The sequence below is a fragment of the Pelodiscus sinensis genome, chromosome 19 (genome assembly GCF_052426305.1).
Source record: "Pelodiscus sinensis isolate ZL-2025 chromosome 19, ASM5242630v1, whole genome shotgun sequence".
In the NCBI taxonomy this organism is placed as follows: domain Eukaryota; kingdom Metazoa; phylum Chordata; order Testudines; family Trionychidae; genus Pelodiscus; species Pelodiscus sinensis.
Genome location: NC_143070.1, coordinates 626,604 through 643,817, shown reverse-complemented (window position 1 = coordinate 643,817; position 17,214 = coordinate 626,604). Strand labels below are relative to the sequence as shown.

Sequence of the window (17,214 nt, the reverse complement as noted above, 5' to 3'; positions counted from 1 at the left end):
GCTTTTGCAGGGCCCACACCATGGCCAGGCGTCCCTCTCTACGGTCGCGTAGCTCCGCTCCCGGGGCAGCAGCTTCCTGCTCAGGTACACGATGGGGTGACGTTCCCCTTTCTCGTCCGCCTGCATCAGCACCGCCCCCAGCCCGGTGTCCGAGGCGTCAGTAAACACGATAAAGGGCTTGTCGAAGTCTGGGTTTACCAACACTGGGGCCTTGGCCAGGGCTCCCTTCAGTGCACAGAGAGCCCTCTGGCACTGCTCCGTCCAGACCACCCTGTCGGGCCTCCCCTTCCTGCACAGCTCTGTGATCGGGGCAGCGATGGAGCTGAAGTTGGGCACAAACCTCCGGTAGTACCCCGCCATCCCAATGAAAGCCTGGACCTGCTTCTTGGGCTGGGGCACAGGCCAGTCCCGGATGGCCTCCACTTTGGCCGGCTCTGGCTTCAAGCAGCCGCTCCCCACCTTATGGCCCAGGTAGGACACTTCGGCCATTCCAACCTTGCACTTCCCAGCCTTTACGGTCAGCCCGGCCTCCCTCAGCCGATCCAGTACCTGGCTGACCTGGGCCACGTGGTCCTCCCAGGACTGGCTGAAGACGCAGATGTCATCGATGTACGCTAGGGCACAGTTCTCCATTCCCCGCAGCAGCTGGTCCACCAGGCGCTGGAAGGTGGCCGGCGCCCCTTTGAGGCCAAAGGGCAGGACCAGGAACTCATAGAGCCCCAGTGGCGTGATGAAAGCCGATTTCAGTCTGGCCTCCTGGTCTAGCGGCACCTGCCAGTAGCCCTTGGTGAGGTCCAGGGTGGTGAGATAGCGAGCTCCCCCCAGCTTGTCCAGGAGCTCGTCGGGCCTGGGCATCGGGTAGGCGTCGGACACCGTGATGGTGTTGAGCTTCCGGTAGTCCACACAGAACCGGATCGACCCGTCCCTCTTGGGGACCAGCACCACCCATGAGCTCAGTGAGTCTGTCCCGGAAAACCAGGACGTATTGACCACCGGCTCCTCCGGGGAGGCCTCCCCCCCGCATCCCTCAGCAGGTCCAGGGTCCCCTCACCCGCCTCCCATATAACAGCTCGAATGGGGAGAACCCCATGGACTCCTGGGGCACCTCCCGGTGCAGACAGCAGGGGGGCAGGTACTGGCCCCAGTCCTGTGGGTGCTGGTGCATAAAGGTCTCCAGCATCTGCTTCAGGGTCCCCTGGAACCTCCCCACCAGCCCGCTGGGCCGGGCGTCCTACGCTGGGGTCCAGGTGAGCCGGGCCCCGTGCGTCTCCCACAAGCACCGGAGCGGGGCCGACATGAAGCGGGGTCCCTGGTCCGTGAGGACTCCTGGGGGAACCCCCCTGCTGAACAGGGCCAGCAGCGTCTGCCACCCGGTCTGCCTGGATAGAGGGCAGGGCCACGCCCTGGGGTAGCGGGTGGTGAAATCCACCCCCACCAGGGTGCAATTGCTCCCCGTCCGGGTGTGATGGTGCATAGGGCCCCCCGATCCCGCACCCCATTGGCAGCGAGATGAGACTCCCCCGGCCGGTAGAACAGGGGGGTCTATTGCTCCTCCAGACAGCCCAGCACAGACGGGACGTGGACATAGGAGCCGGGGCTGGAAGGGCTGCACAGGCCCTGAACCCCCCGCACTCCCTCAGGCTGTTCTGTCCAGGCATCCCCAGCCCAGACGGCCCTTCTCCCAAACCACCAACCCCCCCACAGCCACCCCCTCCCTGAACCCCCCGCACTCCCTCAGGCTGTTCTGTCCAGGCATCCCCAGCCCAGACGGCCCTTCTCCCAAACCACCAACCCCCCCACAGCCACCCCCTCCCTTTGTCAGGGGAGAAGCCCCGGCCCCCCACTGTGTACCTGCTGGAGCTCAGGGCAATGCCCCGCTGGGCCGTGCTTGCAGACACCGGCCAGTAGGGGTCACCCACCGCCCAAGCCTAGCGAGCAGAGAGTGCACGCCCCCCCCCCCCCAACAGATCACTCTGCTGAAGGGTCCCACTAGATCCATCGCCCCCTTCCTGAGCCGCTCCTCTCTATGGGGCAGGGCCCCCAGGCAGCTTCCCCCACCTTGGGCCTCCCCCCCCCCGCCCAGCAGGAGTCGCAGGCCCGGCAGGTCCACTGCACAGCCACAGATACCCCCGGCCAGTGGACGTGTTGGAGCAGCCACAGCCGGGTCAGCCGGCCTCCCGAGGGTCAGATCTTTGGGGAGAGTTGGCCTGAGCGGCTTCCTACCCCTTTGAGCTGAGCCCCCCCCCACTTTGGTTTGCCTGCCGGCCCCTGACTCTGGAGTAGCTGCTCCTCTTCCAGCCCCACCCAGTTACCCCGGGATGTCTCCAGTTGTGGGGCCTGTCCTGGTACCTGGTGCACTGAGCCCGTTTGTGGCCCCTTTGCCTGCAGCGCTGGCAAGTTAAGACCTGCGGGTCCCTTCGGGCCGGCTCTGCCCGGGCCCCGGCTGGTTCTCTGGGGGGGCGGACGGCTGGGCCTTGTCTCTGGGGCTCGCCCCGTCGGTGCCTCTCTCCATTGCTCAGCCGAGATCCGGTCTCTGCGCGGTTCCCTCTCTCTCCGGGACTCCCGTTCACCCCCGGCCCGGCTCTCCGTGAACTCGTCCGCCAGTCTCCCGGCCTCCTGGGGGTTCTCTGGCCTCCGGTCCTTGAGCCACAGCCTCAGTTTGGGTGGGCACGCTTCATAGAACTGCTCCATCAGGACCAGCTTGAGCAGCTCCTCTGCAGTCTGGGCTCCGGCCCCACACACCCACTTGCGGCCGTATTGCGCCAGGCGGGAGGCCAGGTCCACATAGGTCACCCATGGCCCTTTCTGTACCCCCCGGAACTTCTTCCTGTACATCTCGGGGGTCAGCCCGAACTTGTGCAGCAGGGCCTGTTTGACCCGTTTGTAGTCACCCGGCTGCAGGTCCTCCAGCTGGCTGAGCACCCCTGCGGCCTCCTGCTCCAGCAAGGGGGGGGAGCTGTTGCAGCTGGTCCACTGGGGGGATCCGGTGCAGCTCACAGGCCCGCTCATAGGAGATAAGGAACCGTCCATGTCCCCCGCATCCTTACACTGGGCCAACACGAGCTTCTCCAAGCGTCTGGCTGCCCCGGGCCCCCTGGGGCCCTCCCCACTCGCCACAGCCGGGGCCCCTCGGCTCCTCCGCTCCGCCATGGCCAGCTCATGCTGCCGCTGCCTCTCTCGGTCCTGCCGCTGCCTCTCTCAGTCCTGGTGCTCCTCCCTAGGGTCTTGCTGCTCTTTCTCTTGTGGCTCCAATTCCTTTAGCCGCAGCTCGATCTCCAGCTGCCGTAGCTCTGCCAGGCTGGACCCTGCCCTGGACAAACCGCTGCTGGCAGAGCATGGCCTGGTGGGCACCACGTATGTGTGGCAGACTCCAGCCCTCCATCTGGTCTGAGGGCCTGAGTTGCTCCCCGGGGGGGTCTGGCTGCTCCCCGCCGGGACAGGATCCAGCCCCTGGACGGGTCATTCTCTTCCAGCTGGGCAATCAGCTGGGCCTTGGTTGCTTTCCCCACGGGCAGGCCCCTCTCTCCGCACAGCCCCACCAGCTCTGCCTTCAGGAGTCAGGCTCAGGCCATCTCCCCGCCGGTCCCCAGGGTGCAGACTCACTGACCAACACCCCACGACTCCCAGGAATCCCTTCGCTCTGTCTCCAGCCCGCCTGGCTCTAAGCCCCTTCCTCTACTGCGCCTTGGCACTCGCTGCTGGAGGCTCCATCCACGGGGTGCAGGGCATCCCACCCCGACACCACTGTGACGGCACGTCGGGTACCCCCTGATCCTGCACCCCTGGAGCAGCCAGATGTGACTCCACCAGCGAGTAGAACAGGGGGGTTTATTGCTTCTCCGAGATCCAGCCCGGCCCGGGTTAAATGGGGACATCGGAGTGAGGGGCCGGCAACCTCAGCCCCCTTGGGGCGGGTCCACAGGCGCCTGGTCCCCAGTGCCCGGTTTAGTCCCTTCTCTCCATGTCTGCGCAGCCAGCCCATCTCCAAACCACCGAGCACCCCTCCCACCAGGCAGCCCTCTCCCTTGTCACACCCCTTCCCCTGGCCAGGTGAGAAGACGCTGGGCCATTTCCTACCTGCTTGTGCTCAGGGCATCTCCCCCCCCCCCCCCTCCGGCCCTGCTGGGCAGTGCTACAGACACTGGCCACTAGGGGTCACCCACAGCCACCAGTGACGGCCCGGCCAGGGTGGGCCCAGGGCCACACGAGTGGACAGCCCCCCCAGAGAGTACAGCCCCCCCCCACTGCGTCACAGGGGGAATCCCACTGTCCTCCGGAGTGATGCCCCCCAGACTGGAGCTGGTCACATGACCACCTAGCCCGTCGGGGCCCTCGCTAGGCGGGGCGGCTGCCGGCCCCTGGGGTCACTGGGCAGCACGGAGCCGTGTCCCCGCGGCGTTACCGGTCCGTGGGGCCCCCACAGGCAGGGACGGGTCAGTGCCCGCCCGGGCCGTGCTCAGCGTCACACCCACCACCCGTGTGCGAGCGCCCGGCCAGGCTCCGCAGAGCAGTGTCCCCGGGCGCCTCGCGGGCCAGTGTGCTCCGACCTCGGGGCGAGCACCCACCAGCGGGTGCCCAGGGCTGTGCCGGTGCCTGGTGCAGGCCAGGGACGTGCCGGGGCGCTGGCTGGGAGCAGGGCCGGCCTGGGCGCTGGCTGTTTGCCTGAAGGGAGCAGCCGCCCGGTCCCGCTGCCCTGGGCTCTGCGCTCCCCTTGCCCCGGAGACGGGTGACGCGGGGCCCTTCTCCCTCCCCACTGGCCTGGTCCAGGGAACCGCCCCGCCAGGGCCGCTTCCCCTCCGAGCCGCCGACCCGCCGCTTCCCCCTTTCGCTTCCCCGAGCGCTGGGCCCTGCCTGGGGGGAGGAACCGAAACTCGGCGTCTGCAGCGTCCCTCAGCCAGTGAGACACGGGACCCGGGTTGGCCTCCTGGGGGTGGGGGCTTCCCACACGAGAGCTGGCCCCGATCCAGCCCCAGCCTCAGTCACAGAACATGGGGACTGGCAGGGCCCTTGAAATTCATCGAGTCCAGTCCCCGGCCCCCACGGCAGGGCCCAGCATCCTGCCTGGTGTGTGTCCAACCTGCTTTTCAGTATCTCCAGAGATGGGGATTCCACAACCCCCCTGGGCAATTTATTCCAGTGTTTGACCATCCTGACAGTTAAGAACTTTTCCCTAATGTCCAACCTCAACCTCCCTGGCTGCAGTTTAAGCCCATTGCTTCTTGCTCTATCCTCAGAGGCCAGGAACAATTTTCCTCCCTCCTCCTTGTGACACTGTGACAGCCCATCGGGGACCCCCCACCCTGCACCCCCATCTGCAGCCAAATGTGACTCCACCAGCCAGTAGAGCAGGGCGGGGTTATTGCTTCTTGGAGACACAGCCCGGCGTAGGCTCAGTGCAGGCACAGGAGGACGGCCCGACGGCCCTAGTTCCCCTGGGGGGAGGGGTTCACAGGCCCCTGAACCCCCCATCCTGGTGTTAGCTTCCCTCCCGCTGCTCACACTGCCCCTTCTCCCAGACACAGACACCCCCCTCCTCCCAGGCAGCCCCCCCCTTTGTTCACACCCCTTCCCCTGGCCAGGGGCAAGTTGCTGGGCCATGGCCTAAGTGTCTGCCCCCAGGGACCCCCTCCCCCTCCTCGCCCCCCTTGGGCAGTGCACACAGACACCAGCCAGCAGGGGTCACCCACAGCCCAACACAGCACCAGTGACCACCCAGCCAGAGTGGGCCGGGGGCCACCAGCGTGGACAGCCCCCCCCCCCCCACACTGTCACAGACACCCTTTAAATACTTAAACTGCTCCCATGTCCCCCTCGGTCGTCTCCTTTTCAACTAACCCGATTCCTTCGCCTCCCCCCGGCTCCAGTTCTCTATGTAGGGAGGAGTACCGGTAGTTGGGAATAGAAAGCCTGGTCCGAACTACCTAGTCCGTGCTGCGTGTAGCCACGGACACGGAGTCCGAACTAGCGGGCATTTAAAAATGGCGGCGCCCGGCAAGATGCAAATGGAGCCCGGGAAATTCAAATCCCGCTTCATTTGCAACTCCGGTTGCCTGCATTAACCCCCCTAGTTCGAGCTAGCGGGGCAGTGTAGACAGACCCTTAGGCCGCCAGCGCCCCCGGTCCCAGGGTCGGGGCTGTCCTGAACCCAGCTGGGATCAGGGCTCCTGCAGGAGCCAAAGGCGACCAGCCAATTGGAGATCGGCCCCCGAGCAGGGAGGGGGGACCCAGCGCCCACAGGAGGGGGGACCTGAACCCAGGAGTCCGGGCTCCCAGCCCCTCCCCCAACCCACCAGCCTTGCAGAGGAGGAATAGGATCTGGCCCAGGGCTCCCAGTCCCCATGTGCAGGGCTCCCCTGGCTGCCCTGGGGTGAGCTGGGCCCTGGGGCGGGAGGTCAGCGGGACCCGGGTGGGGGCAGTTCAGGCTTTGCCCCCCCCCCCCCACTGCTGTGTCTCACCCACATGCGCTGGGCCCAATTCCAGTCTGTGCAAAGCTCCCCGGGATAGAGGGCGCCTGGAGTCAGCTCCCTGCTGGGGGGGGGTGACTCTGTGGGGTGCCCCTGCCCCCAGCCTCCCCCCTTCCCCCACAGCCCCGCTCAGCCCAACCTGCCCCTGCAGCCTGGCCCGGCCGGAATCTGCCGGAGACCGATGACACGGCCCAGAGCTGGGCCCTGATTGGCCGGGCTGGGGGGTTACTTGAGTTCAAGGCGGAGTGGAAGCTTCCTGGGAAAAGCCCTGAGAATTCTGGGGGGGGGGGGGAGTGACACTGTGCTGGGGGGAGGGGAAGGGATAACTCTCTGCTGGGAGAGGGGGAGGGGTGACAAGCTCTGGGCCACTCACGATCTCGGGTTGGACACTCACAGAAGTGGGTCCAGTCAAAGCTCTGACCTCCCATCCCCCTCCCCCCCCCGCCCCTCAAGACCCTGGGACCTGGCCGGCTACAGCAGAGCTCCCATCGGGGGCAGGGAGCCACAGAGCCCCCCTGAACCCCACTCTGGGTTGTGGCTTCCCTGCCAATCCCCATCCTGCCGGGCTGATCTGTGTCCCTGGTGCCCGCCGGCCGGCCCAGCACAGGGCTGTATTCAGACGTGTCACCCCTCGGCCAGTTCCTTTAGCACTCTTGGGTGTCAGTGATCCAGGACGGTGGGTGTGAGCGTGTCTGATTTTAGCAACTGTTCCTGAACCTCTGGTTCCCCCACGGCATCAGCAGGGACAGCCCCAGCCTGCTGCCTCCCTCCCCACACAGCCAGGAAGGGCCGTGGGGCATTTCAGCCTTAGTTGCTCCCCAGTTTTACCAGCAGCATCTGGGGCTGGGCCTGCGCCTGACCCAGGGGGATGTTTGCTCCCACGGTGCTTTTCAGATGTTTTATTATTGTCCTTTAGCTTCCCTTAGCAGCTGCCTGCGTTATTCCTTACCATTTATATTCCTTGCCATTCGCTTCCCCTTTCTCATCCCCTCCCAGCTCCGTGCTTGCACATCCCAGCCGCCCGCCCGGTGTTCTTAAAAGGTCTCGGCCTGGGCGCTGCCAGGGGCTGTGGGTGGGGTCCTGTCTGTGGGTGGGGCTCCCCAGACACACGCTCGGCTTGTGCTGGTCCATGCCCAGGACCGTGGCTGGGTTTGGGGAGCAGCCGGCTCTGCAGTTCCAATGGGGGAGGGATCCTTTGCGCCTTCTTCCAGCCTGAGTTCATCTCCCAGATACTCCCAGCCGCCGGCTCTCGGTGCCTCAGAGCCCCCTGATCCCAGAAATCTGCACCTCAAGGGGGCACCTGCAGAGCGGGGTCAGGATCCCCTGGACCTTCCCCTGGAGAAACGGGGAGATTGGATCCCTCCCCCCCAAAGGCGGCTCTGAAATCTTTGCTCTGAACCCATCGACTTATCCGTGTCCGTTCTGCAGGGCGGGGCCAGGGCTGGGTGGGGGGGTCACAGGCCAGGTTCTCCCCATAGCCACAGCCTGGCCCTGGGCCCTCGGGTTGTGTCTGGCCTTGGTCCCTGCCTGCCGGGTGCAGCTCCCTCCCCCCCCCCCCCCCGTGACCCCCAGCTCCTCTCCACAGCCCTGTCTTGGTCCCCAGCGGCCAGCCAGGCCCGTGGCCCCCTGAAACACGCTGGGTGGGAGCGAACTGACCCGGCCCATCCCCCCCAACCCCACTGCACCCCCCGGCTCGGTGCCACCTGCAGAGACACTCAGACCCACCAGCAACTCCCTCCCAGCTCGGCGCCATCTGCAGACACTGAGACCCCACTAGAAACCCCCCCCAGCCGCCCCCCTGTACCCCCAGCCGGCAGGAGCCCAGCGCACTGGGTCGGTGCCAACTCCCGCAGCCAATGGGAATGGCCGGGGGGGCGGATCCAGAGCCCAGTGGGCCGGTGCGGTTGGTTCAAAGTTTTACCTGCTGGTCCGGGCAGCCAATGGCTGCGGGGGAGGGGGGGGTCTCCCAGCCTGAGCCAGGAGCAGGGGGGTCCGGTCTGGGCTGGGGTCTCGGTGCCCTATGGGGGGGGAGAAGGAACCGCCCCTCCAGCCCCCGACCCCAGCCTGGGGGGTGGGTCCCTGCCACACAGTCCGGCCAGGGTCTCTCCGCCGCCCGCCCCGCGGGGTTCATCCCGGGGAGCCTGCCCACGAGCCCCCCCGCGCCCCAGGGCCCCCGGCCAGAGAACGAGCTCACGGCGCTTCCCCGACCAGCCCCCAGCCCCAGGGCCCCACCACTGCCCCGGGGGGAACAGCCGCATTCCACACGAGGGGAAACTGAGGCACGGGAAGGTGTTTCTAACACAGAGCGAGGCCTTGCACCAAGTGTAAGAACTGGAACTAGGGCCCCCAGCCTCCTGCTATAACCACTGCACCCCACTGTCCCAGCTCCCTGCTATAACCACTGCACCCCACTGCCCCAGAGCCCCATGCTATTACCACTGCACCCCACTGCCCCAGCCTCCTGCTATAACCACTGCACCCCACTGCCCCAGAGCCCCATGCTATTACCACTGCACCCCACTGCCCCAGCCTCCTGCTATAACCACTACACCCCACTGCCCCAGAGCCCCATGCTATTACCACTGCACCCCACTGCCCCAGCCTCCTGCTATAACCACTGCACCCCACTGCCCCAGCCCCCCTGCTATAACCACTGCACCCCACTGTCCCAGGCTCCCTGCTATAACCACTGCACCCCACTGCCCCAGAGCCCCCTGCTATAACCACTGCACCCCACTCCCCCAGCACCCCTGCTATAACCACTGCACCCCACTGATCCAGCCCCCCTGCTATAACCACTGCACCCCACTGATCCAGCCCCCCTGCTATAACCACTGCACCCCACTGCCCCAGGCTCCCTGCTATAACCACTGCACCCCACTCCCCCAGCACCCCTGCTATAACCACTGCACCCCACTGATCCAGCCCCCCTGCTATAACCACTGCACCCCACTGATCCAGCCCCCCTGCTATAACCACTGCACCCCACTGCCCCAGGCTCCCTGCTATAACCACTGCACCCCACTCCCCCAGCTCCCTGCTATAATCACTGCTCCCCACTGCCCCAGCTCTGTGCTATAACCACTGCACCCCACTCCCTGCTATAATCACTGCACCCCACTGCCCCAGCTCTGTGCTATAACCACTGCACCCCACTGCACCCCACTGCCCCAGCCCCCCTGCTATAACCACTGCACCCCACTGCCCCAGCCCCCCTGCTATAACCACTGCACCCCACTCCCTGCTATAATCACTGCACCCCACTGCCCCAGGTCTGTGCTAAAACCACTGCACCCCACTGCACCCCACTGCCCCAGTGTCCCTGCTATAACCACTGCACCCCACTGCCCCAGGTATCCTGGCTTCCTCCCTCCCTCCTCCCACCAAACTCCCCTGACTCCCGTTATAACGCGGTGCTGGGGACAGGCCGGGCTGGGCCGAGTGACTCCGGTTGCCGTGGGGACGGCGCAGACGGGACCGATTGTGAATCAGGATCCAAGGCTGGAAACGTCCCCAAAGCCCCTTTATTGCGGGGAGCAAAGCTGCAGGGTGGGGGCCGGGCGGGGGACACACCTGGGGCACAGGGCAGGGAGGGGGGCTGTACAGGGGCCTTCCCACACTGACCCCCCCCCCAGGGCATCTGGGCTCAGCAGCGCTGGACCCGTGGGAGCCGCACGTGGGCACAACGGGGACGTCAGCTGGGCCCTGGCGCTGGAGTTCCCGCCCCTCCCCCACCCATGGGCCCGATCCTGCCCCACAGGACCCTGCTGACCTGGACTGGCCCAAGGCCTGCTGGGTAATGGCTGGGGGGGGGGAGCTTCACTTGGGGTGACTGACAGAAACCTCTTGGCCAACAGGGGCCAAGCTCAGGGCACAATTTAGCACCTACAAGCGTCAAGAAACTGTCCCGGCCTGTGGGGGCAATGGGGGTCGGATCAGCCCCATGGGCACTGCCCCCGACAAGGGGCGACCCCCATTGCCAGCCCCAGGGGGCAGCAGCCCTCTCCCTGGGCAGCCACCCAAGCCCGGCAGGGGCAGCCCAAGGGGCCGGCTCCCTGGGGAGTTCTGGGGGGGGCTACAGCATCTGGCACCAGTGGGGGGGGCAGGACGCGGGGGCAGGGCTGGCGGGGGCGAGGGGTCTCACAAAGGCCCCTGAGAAGGATTCGGGGCCCGGCTCCTCCCGGCGTTTACCTGGAAGGCAAAGAGGGTCAGTCAGTGACCAGCAGCCTGGGCTGCCCCAGCAAGAGTCCTGATACTGCAGGGGGCTCAGTGGATGAGGAGCTGTGCTAGATGGGGAGCACAGTGGGGGGTGCCGGGTGCCCAGGGGCTGGGGGCGTCTGGGGGGGCACAGTGGGGGGTGCCGGGTGCCCAGGGGCTGGGGGTGTCTGGGGGGGCACAGTGGGGGGTGCTGGGTGCCCAGGGGCTGTGGGTGCTGGGTGCCGGTTGCCCAGGGGCTGGGGGTATCTGGGGGGGTCACAGTGGGGGGTGCTGGGTGCCCAGGGGCTGTGGGTGGCTGGGGGGGCACAGTGGGGGGGTGCCGGGTGCCCAGGGGCTGGGGGTGGCTGGGGGGAACAGTGGGGGGGTGCTGGGTGCCCAGGAGCTGGGGGGGCACAGTGGGGGGTGCCGGGTGCCCAGGGGCTGTGGGGGGCTGGGGGGCACAGTGGGGGGTGCCGGGTGCCCAGGGGCTGTGGGGGGCTGGGGGGGCACAGTGGGGGGTGCCGGGTGCCCAGGGGCTGTGGGGGGCTGGGGGGGCACAGTGGGGGGTGCTGGGTGCCCAGGGGCTGTGGGGAGCTGGGGGGGCACAGTGGGGGGTGCCGGGTGCCCAGGGGCTGGGGGGGGCTGTGGGGGCACAGCGGGGGGTGCCGGGTGCCCAGGGGCTGGGGGTGCTGGGGGGCACAGTGGGGGGTGCTGGGTGCCCAGGGACTGTGGGTGCGACTGGCCCCCCCCCCGGCAGCGGCTACTCACAGGGGTCCCCGCGGGTTCCGGGCCGCGTTCATCTTCATGCCCTTGATGATGAGGACGGTTCCCGCGACGATGCCCACGATGCCCACGGCCAGGCCCAGGGCGCACACCAGGGTCTCTGTGGTCTCGGGCACCGGGGTGGGCACCTGGGCTTCTGCGGGGGGGGAGGGGCATGGAGTGAGGGGGGGGCTGTTCCAGCCTTAGACCCCCAAAACAGGGAGGGACCCCAGGTGCCCTGGCTCCCAGCCCCCCTGCTCTAACCACTGGTCCCCACTCCCGTCCAAGCACCATACAGAGACCCCAGCTGCCTGGCTCCCAGCCCTGCCCAGCGGATACCCGGGCCTGGCCGTACCCCAGTGCTTGGTGAAGGGCTCGGGAAGCCCCCAGTGCTGCACCCGGCAGTCGTAGTAGTCGCCCTGGCGGGGCAGGAAGGGCAGGTAGGAGAACTTGCGGAAGGCGTGGTCCGGGCGGGGGTAGAAGTCGGTCTCGTAGACGCCCTCGGCCACCTCCTGCCCGTTCCTCAGCCACGTCACGCTGAGCGCGGGTGGGGAGAACTTGTCGGCAAAGCAGATCAGGACGTTGGGCTCCCCCAGCTCCACGTGGGCCTTGGGGAACACGGTCACCTCCGGGGGCACTGGGGAGAGAGGGGGAGTGGGTCCCACAGCCTGTCCCAGCCAGTCCCAGGTGCGCAGTCCCTAGCTTGGGGTCTCTCCCCACCACTGGGGTGCCAGCTCCCTGTAGGGTTGCCAGATGATTTAACCAAAAGTACTGAACACCCCCCCCCCCCCCAAAAAAAAAAACATTCAGGAAAAAATTCTGTTGAGAAAAAAAAACAACCTCTCCTATCCTGAGAGTTAAGCACAATAAATAAATGAATGAATAAACCCAGCATGGCCCCTTTAAGAACGGGGGGGGGGGCTGGGCACTGCCTCTCCTGACAGGCTGCCCTAGAGTAGCGACCCCTGTAATCGGCCCCCCCACCTCCCAACCCCTCAATGATACTGCGCCACCATCTGGCGCCCGGTTTAACTTGGCACCCTCGGCGACTGCCTAGTTCATCTCTATGGACGGGCCGCCCCGCCTGTCTCCCTGCTCCGGGCCAGACAGTTCCCCGGCAGAGGGGGCTGGGCCCGGATGCTGAGTGTGCTGCGATGCCAGGGGTCCGGTGTTGACCCAGACTGTCCGGTATTTCCACCTCCTGGCCAGGAAAAAAAACACAAAATACCCGACTGGTCGGGTCAACACCGGCCACCTGGCAACCTGGGCCGTGGCCCCCGCTGGCTCCTGGCTCCCTCCAGGGCTGGGGGGGGGGACGCGCAGTCGGGTGGGGGCTGGTCCTGGGCCCGTGAGAGGTGGGAGGGTCCCCGGTGAGCCGGGAGGGGTTCCCGGGGGGGACGCTGGCAGGGAGGGGCCGGCCCCTGTGCGGTACCGTTCTGGGCCCGTGTGTAGTTGGACATCTTCATCGCGTTATCCAGGTTCTGTTTGTCTACTGCGATGGCGCCCAGGGCTCCCTGCGCCTCATAGCTGGCGAACTTGCCGAAGTCGGGCAGGCGCCAGATGTTCTCCGTCCTGGCCAGGTCCACGTGCAGGATCTCGTCCTGGTCGAACCCAAACATGAACTGCCCCGACTCCTGCTGGGGCCGCTCCATGCGCAGGTAGAAATCCGCCTGGACGTGCGTGTGCTCCACTGCGGGGAGACGGGTGTCAGCAGCGCCAGCCCGGGGGCAGGGCTCTGAGCACCTCCCTGGGGCCCAGCTCCCCCCCCCAGCAGTAACACTGGCGCTGGGACTCGCCGGGGTGAAGGGTGAGCAGTGGCAGGGAGCCCAGCAACCCCGGTATCAGGCTAGGAACAAGGGTCAGCCCTGCCTGGGAGGGGACAGCACCCCCCCCCCATACACACTGTCTTCCCCTCCTTCCCCCAGCTCGTTAGTTCTCTGCAGGGCTCCCAGCCAAGCAGAGGACAGGGCCACTCACTGAGGGACTCCCCAGCCAGAGACATTGGGGGGTCAGACACATTGCGGAGGGGTCTGGCTCAGGGCTGAGGCTGGGATGTCCCAGGGCCCAAGGGAGTTGGGCACCTGCATCTTATCCAGCAGCTCCCCTCCGTTTCCAGACTGTTCCCCTGTTTGGGGGCTGGGCTGTGGGTCTGTCTCAGAGATCAGGGGAGTCCCAGAGTCTGCAGCCCCCTGAGACCTCCCCGCTGTTCCTGCTCCAGCCCCAGGGCCTGTGGGACTCTGGCACCCGGGGGGCCAGGCAGGGCCAGCAACAGGCGAGAGCCTCGCACACGGGGGGGCACCTCAGGGGAGCAGCTGGGGTGCCTCATTTTTTGGAGTCCGATCACGGTGCAGATTGCAGCTGCCAGGGGCAGAGGGGGACCCCCCCCCAGCGTGGGGCACCATGGAGCCTCAGCAATGGAAGTCCCAGTGAGGTCCCGGGTCGGTGAACGGTTTCTCTCGCCTGTGACTCGTCTGTGCCTCACTCCCAGGGACCGAAACCTGAGCCGGCTGGTGCATTCGCCCCCGTTCCACCGAGGAAACGCGACTGGTCTGCAGTCCCGGGGCTAAGCCCAGGCGCGTCTCACACACGGTCCCTGGCCCCGCGCAGCGCCCGGGCGCAGCCTTAGGGACCCTGCACTGGGGTTCCCGTGCACAGAGCAGGGTGCACAAGTCACCGTGGTACCTCACGGCACTGACGGGCTGGCGCTTTCCAGGCAGCCTGTGGGAAACCCAGGCCAGCGTCCGGGGGGGGGTGCCCCAGGGACTGTGGGTGAACCCCAGAGGTGCGTGTACCCCGTGGAGATCCACTGCCCTGGGACGGGGAATCCTCCCTGATCCCCGCTCGCCCGGCCGGATCTCAGAGTGACAGCAGTGCGGGGAACCTGCCACCACTCACCGAGGACAGTCCGCCCCCCAGAGTCCCCCTGCCCCCCTGTGCCAGCCTCCACTCCCCCTCCCTGCCATGGGCTGGGTGAACCCCCCCCCCCCGCACCCCAAACCCTGTTCGTACCTTTCACTGCCCTGGTGCCCGGCAGGGCCAGCAGGGTGAGCAGGGCCAGCTGGGCCATGGGGCCGCCCCGTCCCGCGCCCATCTCCTCTCCCGGCACCGGGCTGGGTGTGGGGCCGGCTGCGCTGGGGGCCACATGTCACACCCTGTGGGGGGGGTAGGGCAGAGCTGGGGGGGCAGCGCCCGTCATTGGCCAGGGGAGCCCGGCCCCGGGGCCCGCGCCCAATGACAGGAATCCCTGCACCGACCAGGCTGTTACCGGGCAAAGCCGCAGCGCCCGGCCCCGCACCGAGCAGATGGAGAGATCCTGGCTCCGGGGCTGCGCAGTGGGGCCCACAGGAGGGCGGCTCCACCCAGCAGCCCAGGTGGGGGCAGCTTTACTGGGGGCGGGGAAGGGGCAGGGGCAGGGGTAGGGGGTGCCATCTTCTCTGCCCATACACACCCTGTTCTGCAGTGTGGCTGTGTGCACCAGGGGGGCCTGGCCGGCACAGCTCTGTGCTGGGGGGCCTGTGACCCCCGAGCTCCGCTGGGATAAGGGTTAAGTGCAGCCCAGCTGTGACGTAGTGGGGGTACTTGCTGGGCTGTGGTGACCCCTGCTGTCTGGAGCAAGACCCATCAGGGAAAACCTCACTATGCAAAGGTGACTCCATACCTGTTGAACCAGCCACCCCCCATGGAGAGGAACAAAGGAAGGTGGATGCTGCCCTGGCTGGGGGGCAGGGCTGGAAGAGGGGAGTTAGTTCCTGTCGGGAAAGCAGGGAATAAGGAGCTGGGGAGGGGGCTGGGATCCCCCTATCTCAAGGGGGGCACTGAGGCCTCTTAGCCCCAGTTCCTGTAACCAGATTACATCTGTGCTGCGCTGTGCTGGAGGAGCAATAAACCACCCTCAATTCCACTGGCTGGTGCAGTCTGTTTGTGCCATTTCGGGGTGCAGGTGACGGGGGACCCACAACGCGCCGTCACACTGGTGTCAGAAGTGGGATGCACTGCACCCCGTGGATGGAGCTCCAGCGGCAGCTGGTGGTTCCCCAAAGGTATCGCCGCAAGCTGCTACACCTGGCCCATGATATCCCGTTCTCGGGACACCAGGGGATCCGGCGCACGCGGCTGAGGCTGCTCCAAAACTTCTATTGGCCGGGGATGTTTGCAGCTGTCCAGCGGTACTGCCGGTCCTGCGACTCCTGCCAACGAGTGGGGAAGGCCCAAGACAGGAAGAAAGCTGCATTGAGACCCCTGCCCATCATAGAGGAGCCTTTCCAGAAGGTGGCGATGGATATTGTGGGGCCCTTCAGCAGAGCGACCCGGACGGGGAAGAAATACATCCTGGTGGTGGTGGACTTTGCCACCCGCTACCCCGAGGCCGTGGCCCTGCCCTCCATCGAGGCAGACACGGTGGCAGACGCACTGCTGACCATTTTCAGCAGGGTGGGGTTTCCCCAGGAGGTTCTCACGGACCAGGGATCCAACTTCATGTCGGCCCTGCTCCGGTGCTTGTGGGAGAAGAGTGGGGTGCAACACACCTGGGCCTCGGCGTATCACCCCCAGACCAACGGGTTGGTGGAGAGGTTCAATGGGACTCTGAAGCAGATGCTACGGACCTTTATGCACAACCACCCGCAGGACTGGGACAAGTACCTACCCCACCTGCTGTTTGCGTACAGGGAAGTGCCCCAGGAGTCCACGGGGTTCTCGCCGTTCGAGCTGTTATATGGGAGGCGAGTGAGGGGCCCCCTGGACTTATTGAAAGACGAGTGGGAGGGGAAGGTCTCCCCGGAGGGTGAGCCGGTCGTGGAATACGTCCTGACATTCCGGGAAAGACTTGCCGAGCTCATGGGCCTGGCCAGAGAGAACCTGAGCAGGGCCCAGAGGAAGCAGAAGGTCTGGTACGACCGCAATGCACGGGCCCGCGCCTACGCTACCGGGGACCAGGTGATGGTCCTGATCCCCGTGCGGAAGAACAAGCTGCAAGCCGCCTGGGACGGCCCCTTCAAGGTGGTTAAGCAGCTGAACGAGGTGAACTACGTGGTGGAGCTGACGGGCCGGACGCGCGGCCAGCGGGTATATCATGTTAACATGATGAAGCCGTACTGGGACAGGGAGAACTTGGTGCTGGCCGTGTGTAAGCCCTGGGAGGAGCAGGGGCAGGACCCCCTGGTGGGCCTGTTCCCTGGGACCGGAGAGGACTCTTCGCTGGAGTCAATTTCCCTCTCGGACTAGCTCACCCCGGGCCAGCAGGCCGAGATCTGGGAGGTGCTGCGCTCCCACCAGCAGCTGTTCTCCAACAAGCCGGGTCTCACCAACCTGGCTGTCCACCGGGTACAGACGGGCACTCACCCCCCGGTGCGCTGCTCCCCATTCAGGGTCACAGGGGCCGTGTCCACACTCAGGGGTTCTTTCGAAAAAAGTAGCCTTTTTTAGAAAGAACTTCCCCTGCATCCAGACTCAAGCCGCGTTCTTTCGAAATTAATTCGAAATTAATTCGAAAGAACGCGGCTTTTCTTTCGACGGCGGTAAACCTCGTTTCACGAGGAAGAACGCCTTTTTCGAGGGAGATCCGTCGAAAGAACGTGAATCTGGACGGGGGGAGCCCTTTCTTTCGAAATTATTGGCCTCCAGGAACAAGCCCTGGTGGACAATCTGGGCCATGGGTTGCACGTCTGTGGTTCCTGGCTGCAGCCATTCCTTAAAGGGACAGGCACCCTCACAGCCACTTGTTGCAGACAAGGAGCCAGAGCACACGGCGACCTTGCTGCAGCATGTCACAGCCCCAAGAGCGTCCTGGCCC

At 66.1% G+C, this 17,214-nt stretch overlaps 1 protein-coding gene and 1 pseudogene across 3 annotated transcripts; both read right to left on the bottom strand.

The window, feature by feature from the left end:
- Positions 1 to 2,142: 2,142 nt before the first annotated feature.
- LOC149522004 (uncharacterized) lies at positions 2,143 to 3,969 on the bottom strand (annotated as a pseudogene).
- A 6,005-nt stretch (positions 3,970 to 9,974) lies between these two features.
- On the bottom strand, positions 9,975 to 14,591 carry LOC149522003 (HLA class II histocompatibility antigen, DR alpha chain-like). Of its 3 annotated transcripts, none has more exons than XM_089771571.1 (5): positions 14,433 to 14,591; positions 12,856 to 13,113; positions 11,763 to 12,060; positions 11,430 to 11,580; positions 9,975 to 10,655 (listed from the first exon to the last, which is right to left on the bottom strand). In XM_089771571.1, the coding sequence occupies exons 1-5, from the start codon at positions 14,512 to 14,514 to the stop codon at positions 10,605 to 10,607; spliced, it is 840 nt and encodes a 279-aa protein (XP_089627697.1). In that variant the 5' UTR covers positions 14,515 to 14,591; the 3' UTR covers positions 9,975 to 10,604. The 3 variants fall into 3 exon arrangements, with proteins under 3 accessions (XP_089627697.1, XP_089627698.1, XP_089627699.1); XM_089771572.1 differs by having other exon boundaries at positions 11,779 to 12,060; XM_089771573.1 differs by lacking the exon at positions 9,975 to 10,655 and having other exon boundaries at positions 11,426 to 11,580; positions 11,779 to 12,060.
- Between the last annotated feature and the right edge of the window lie 2,623 nt (positions 14,592 to 17,214).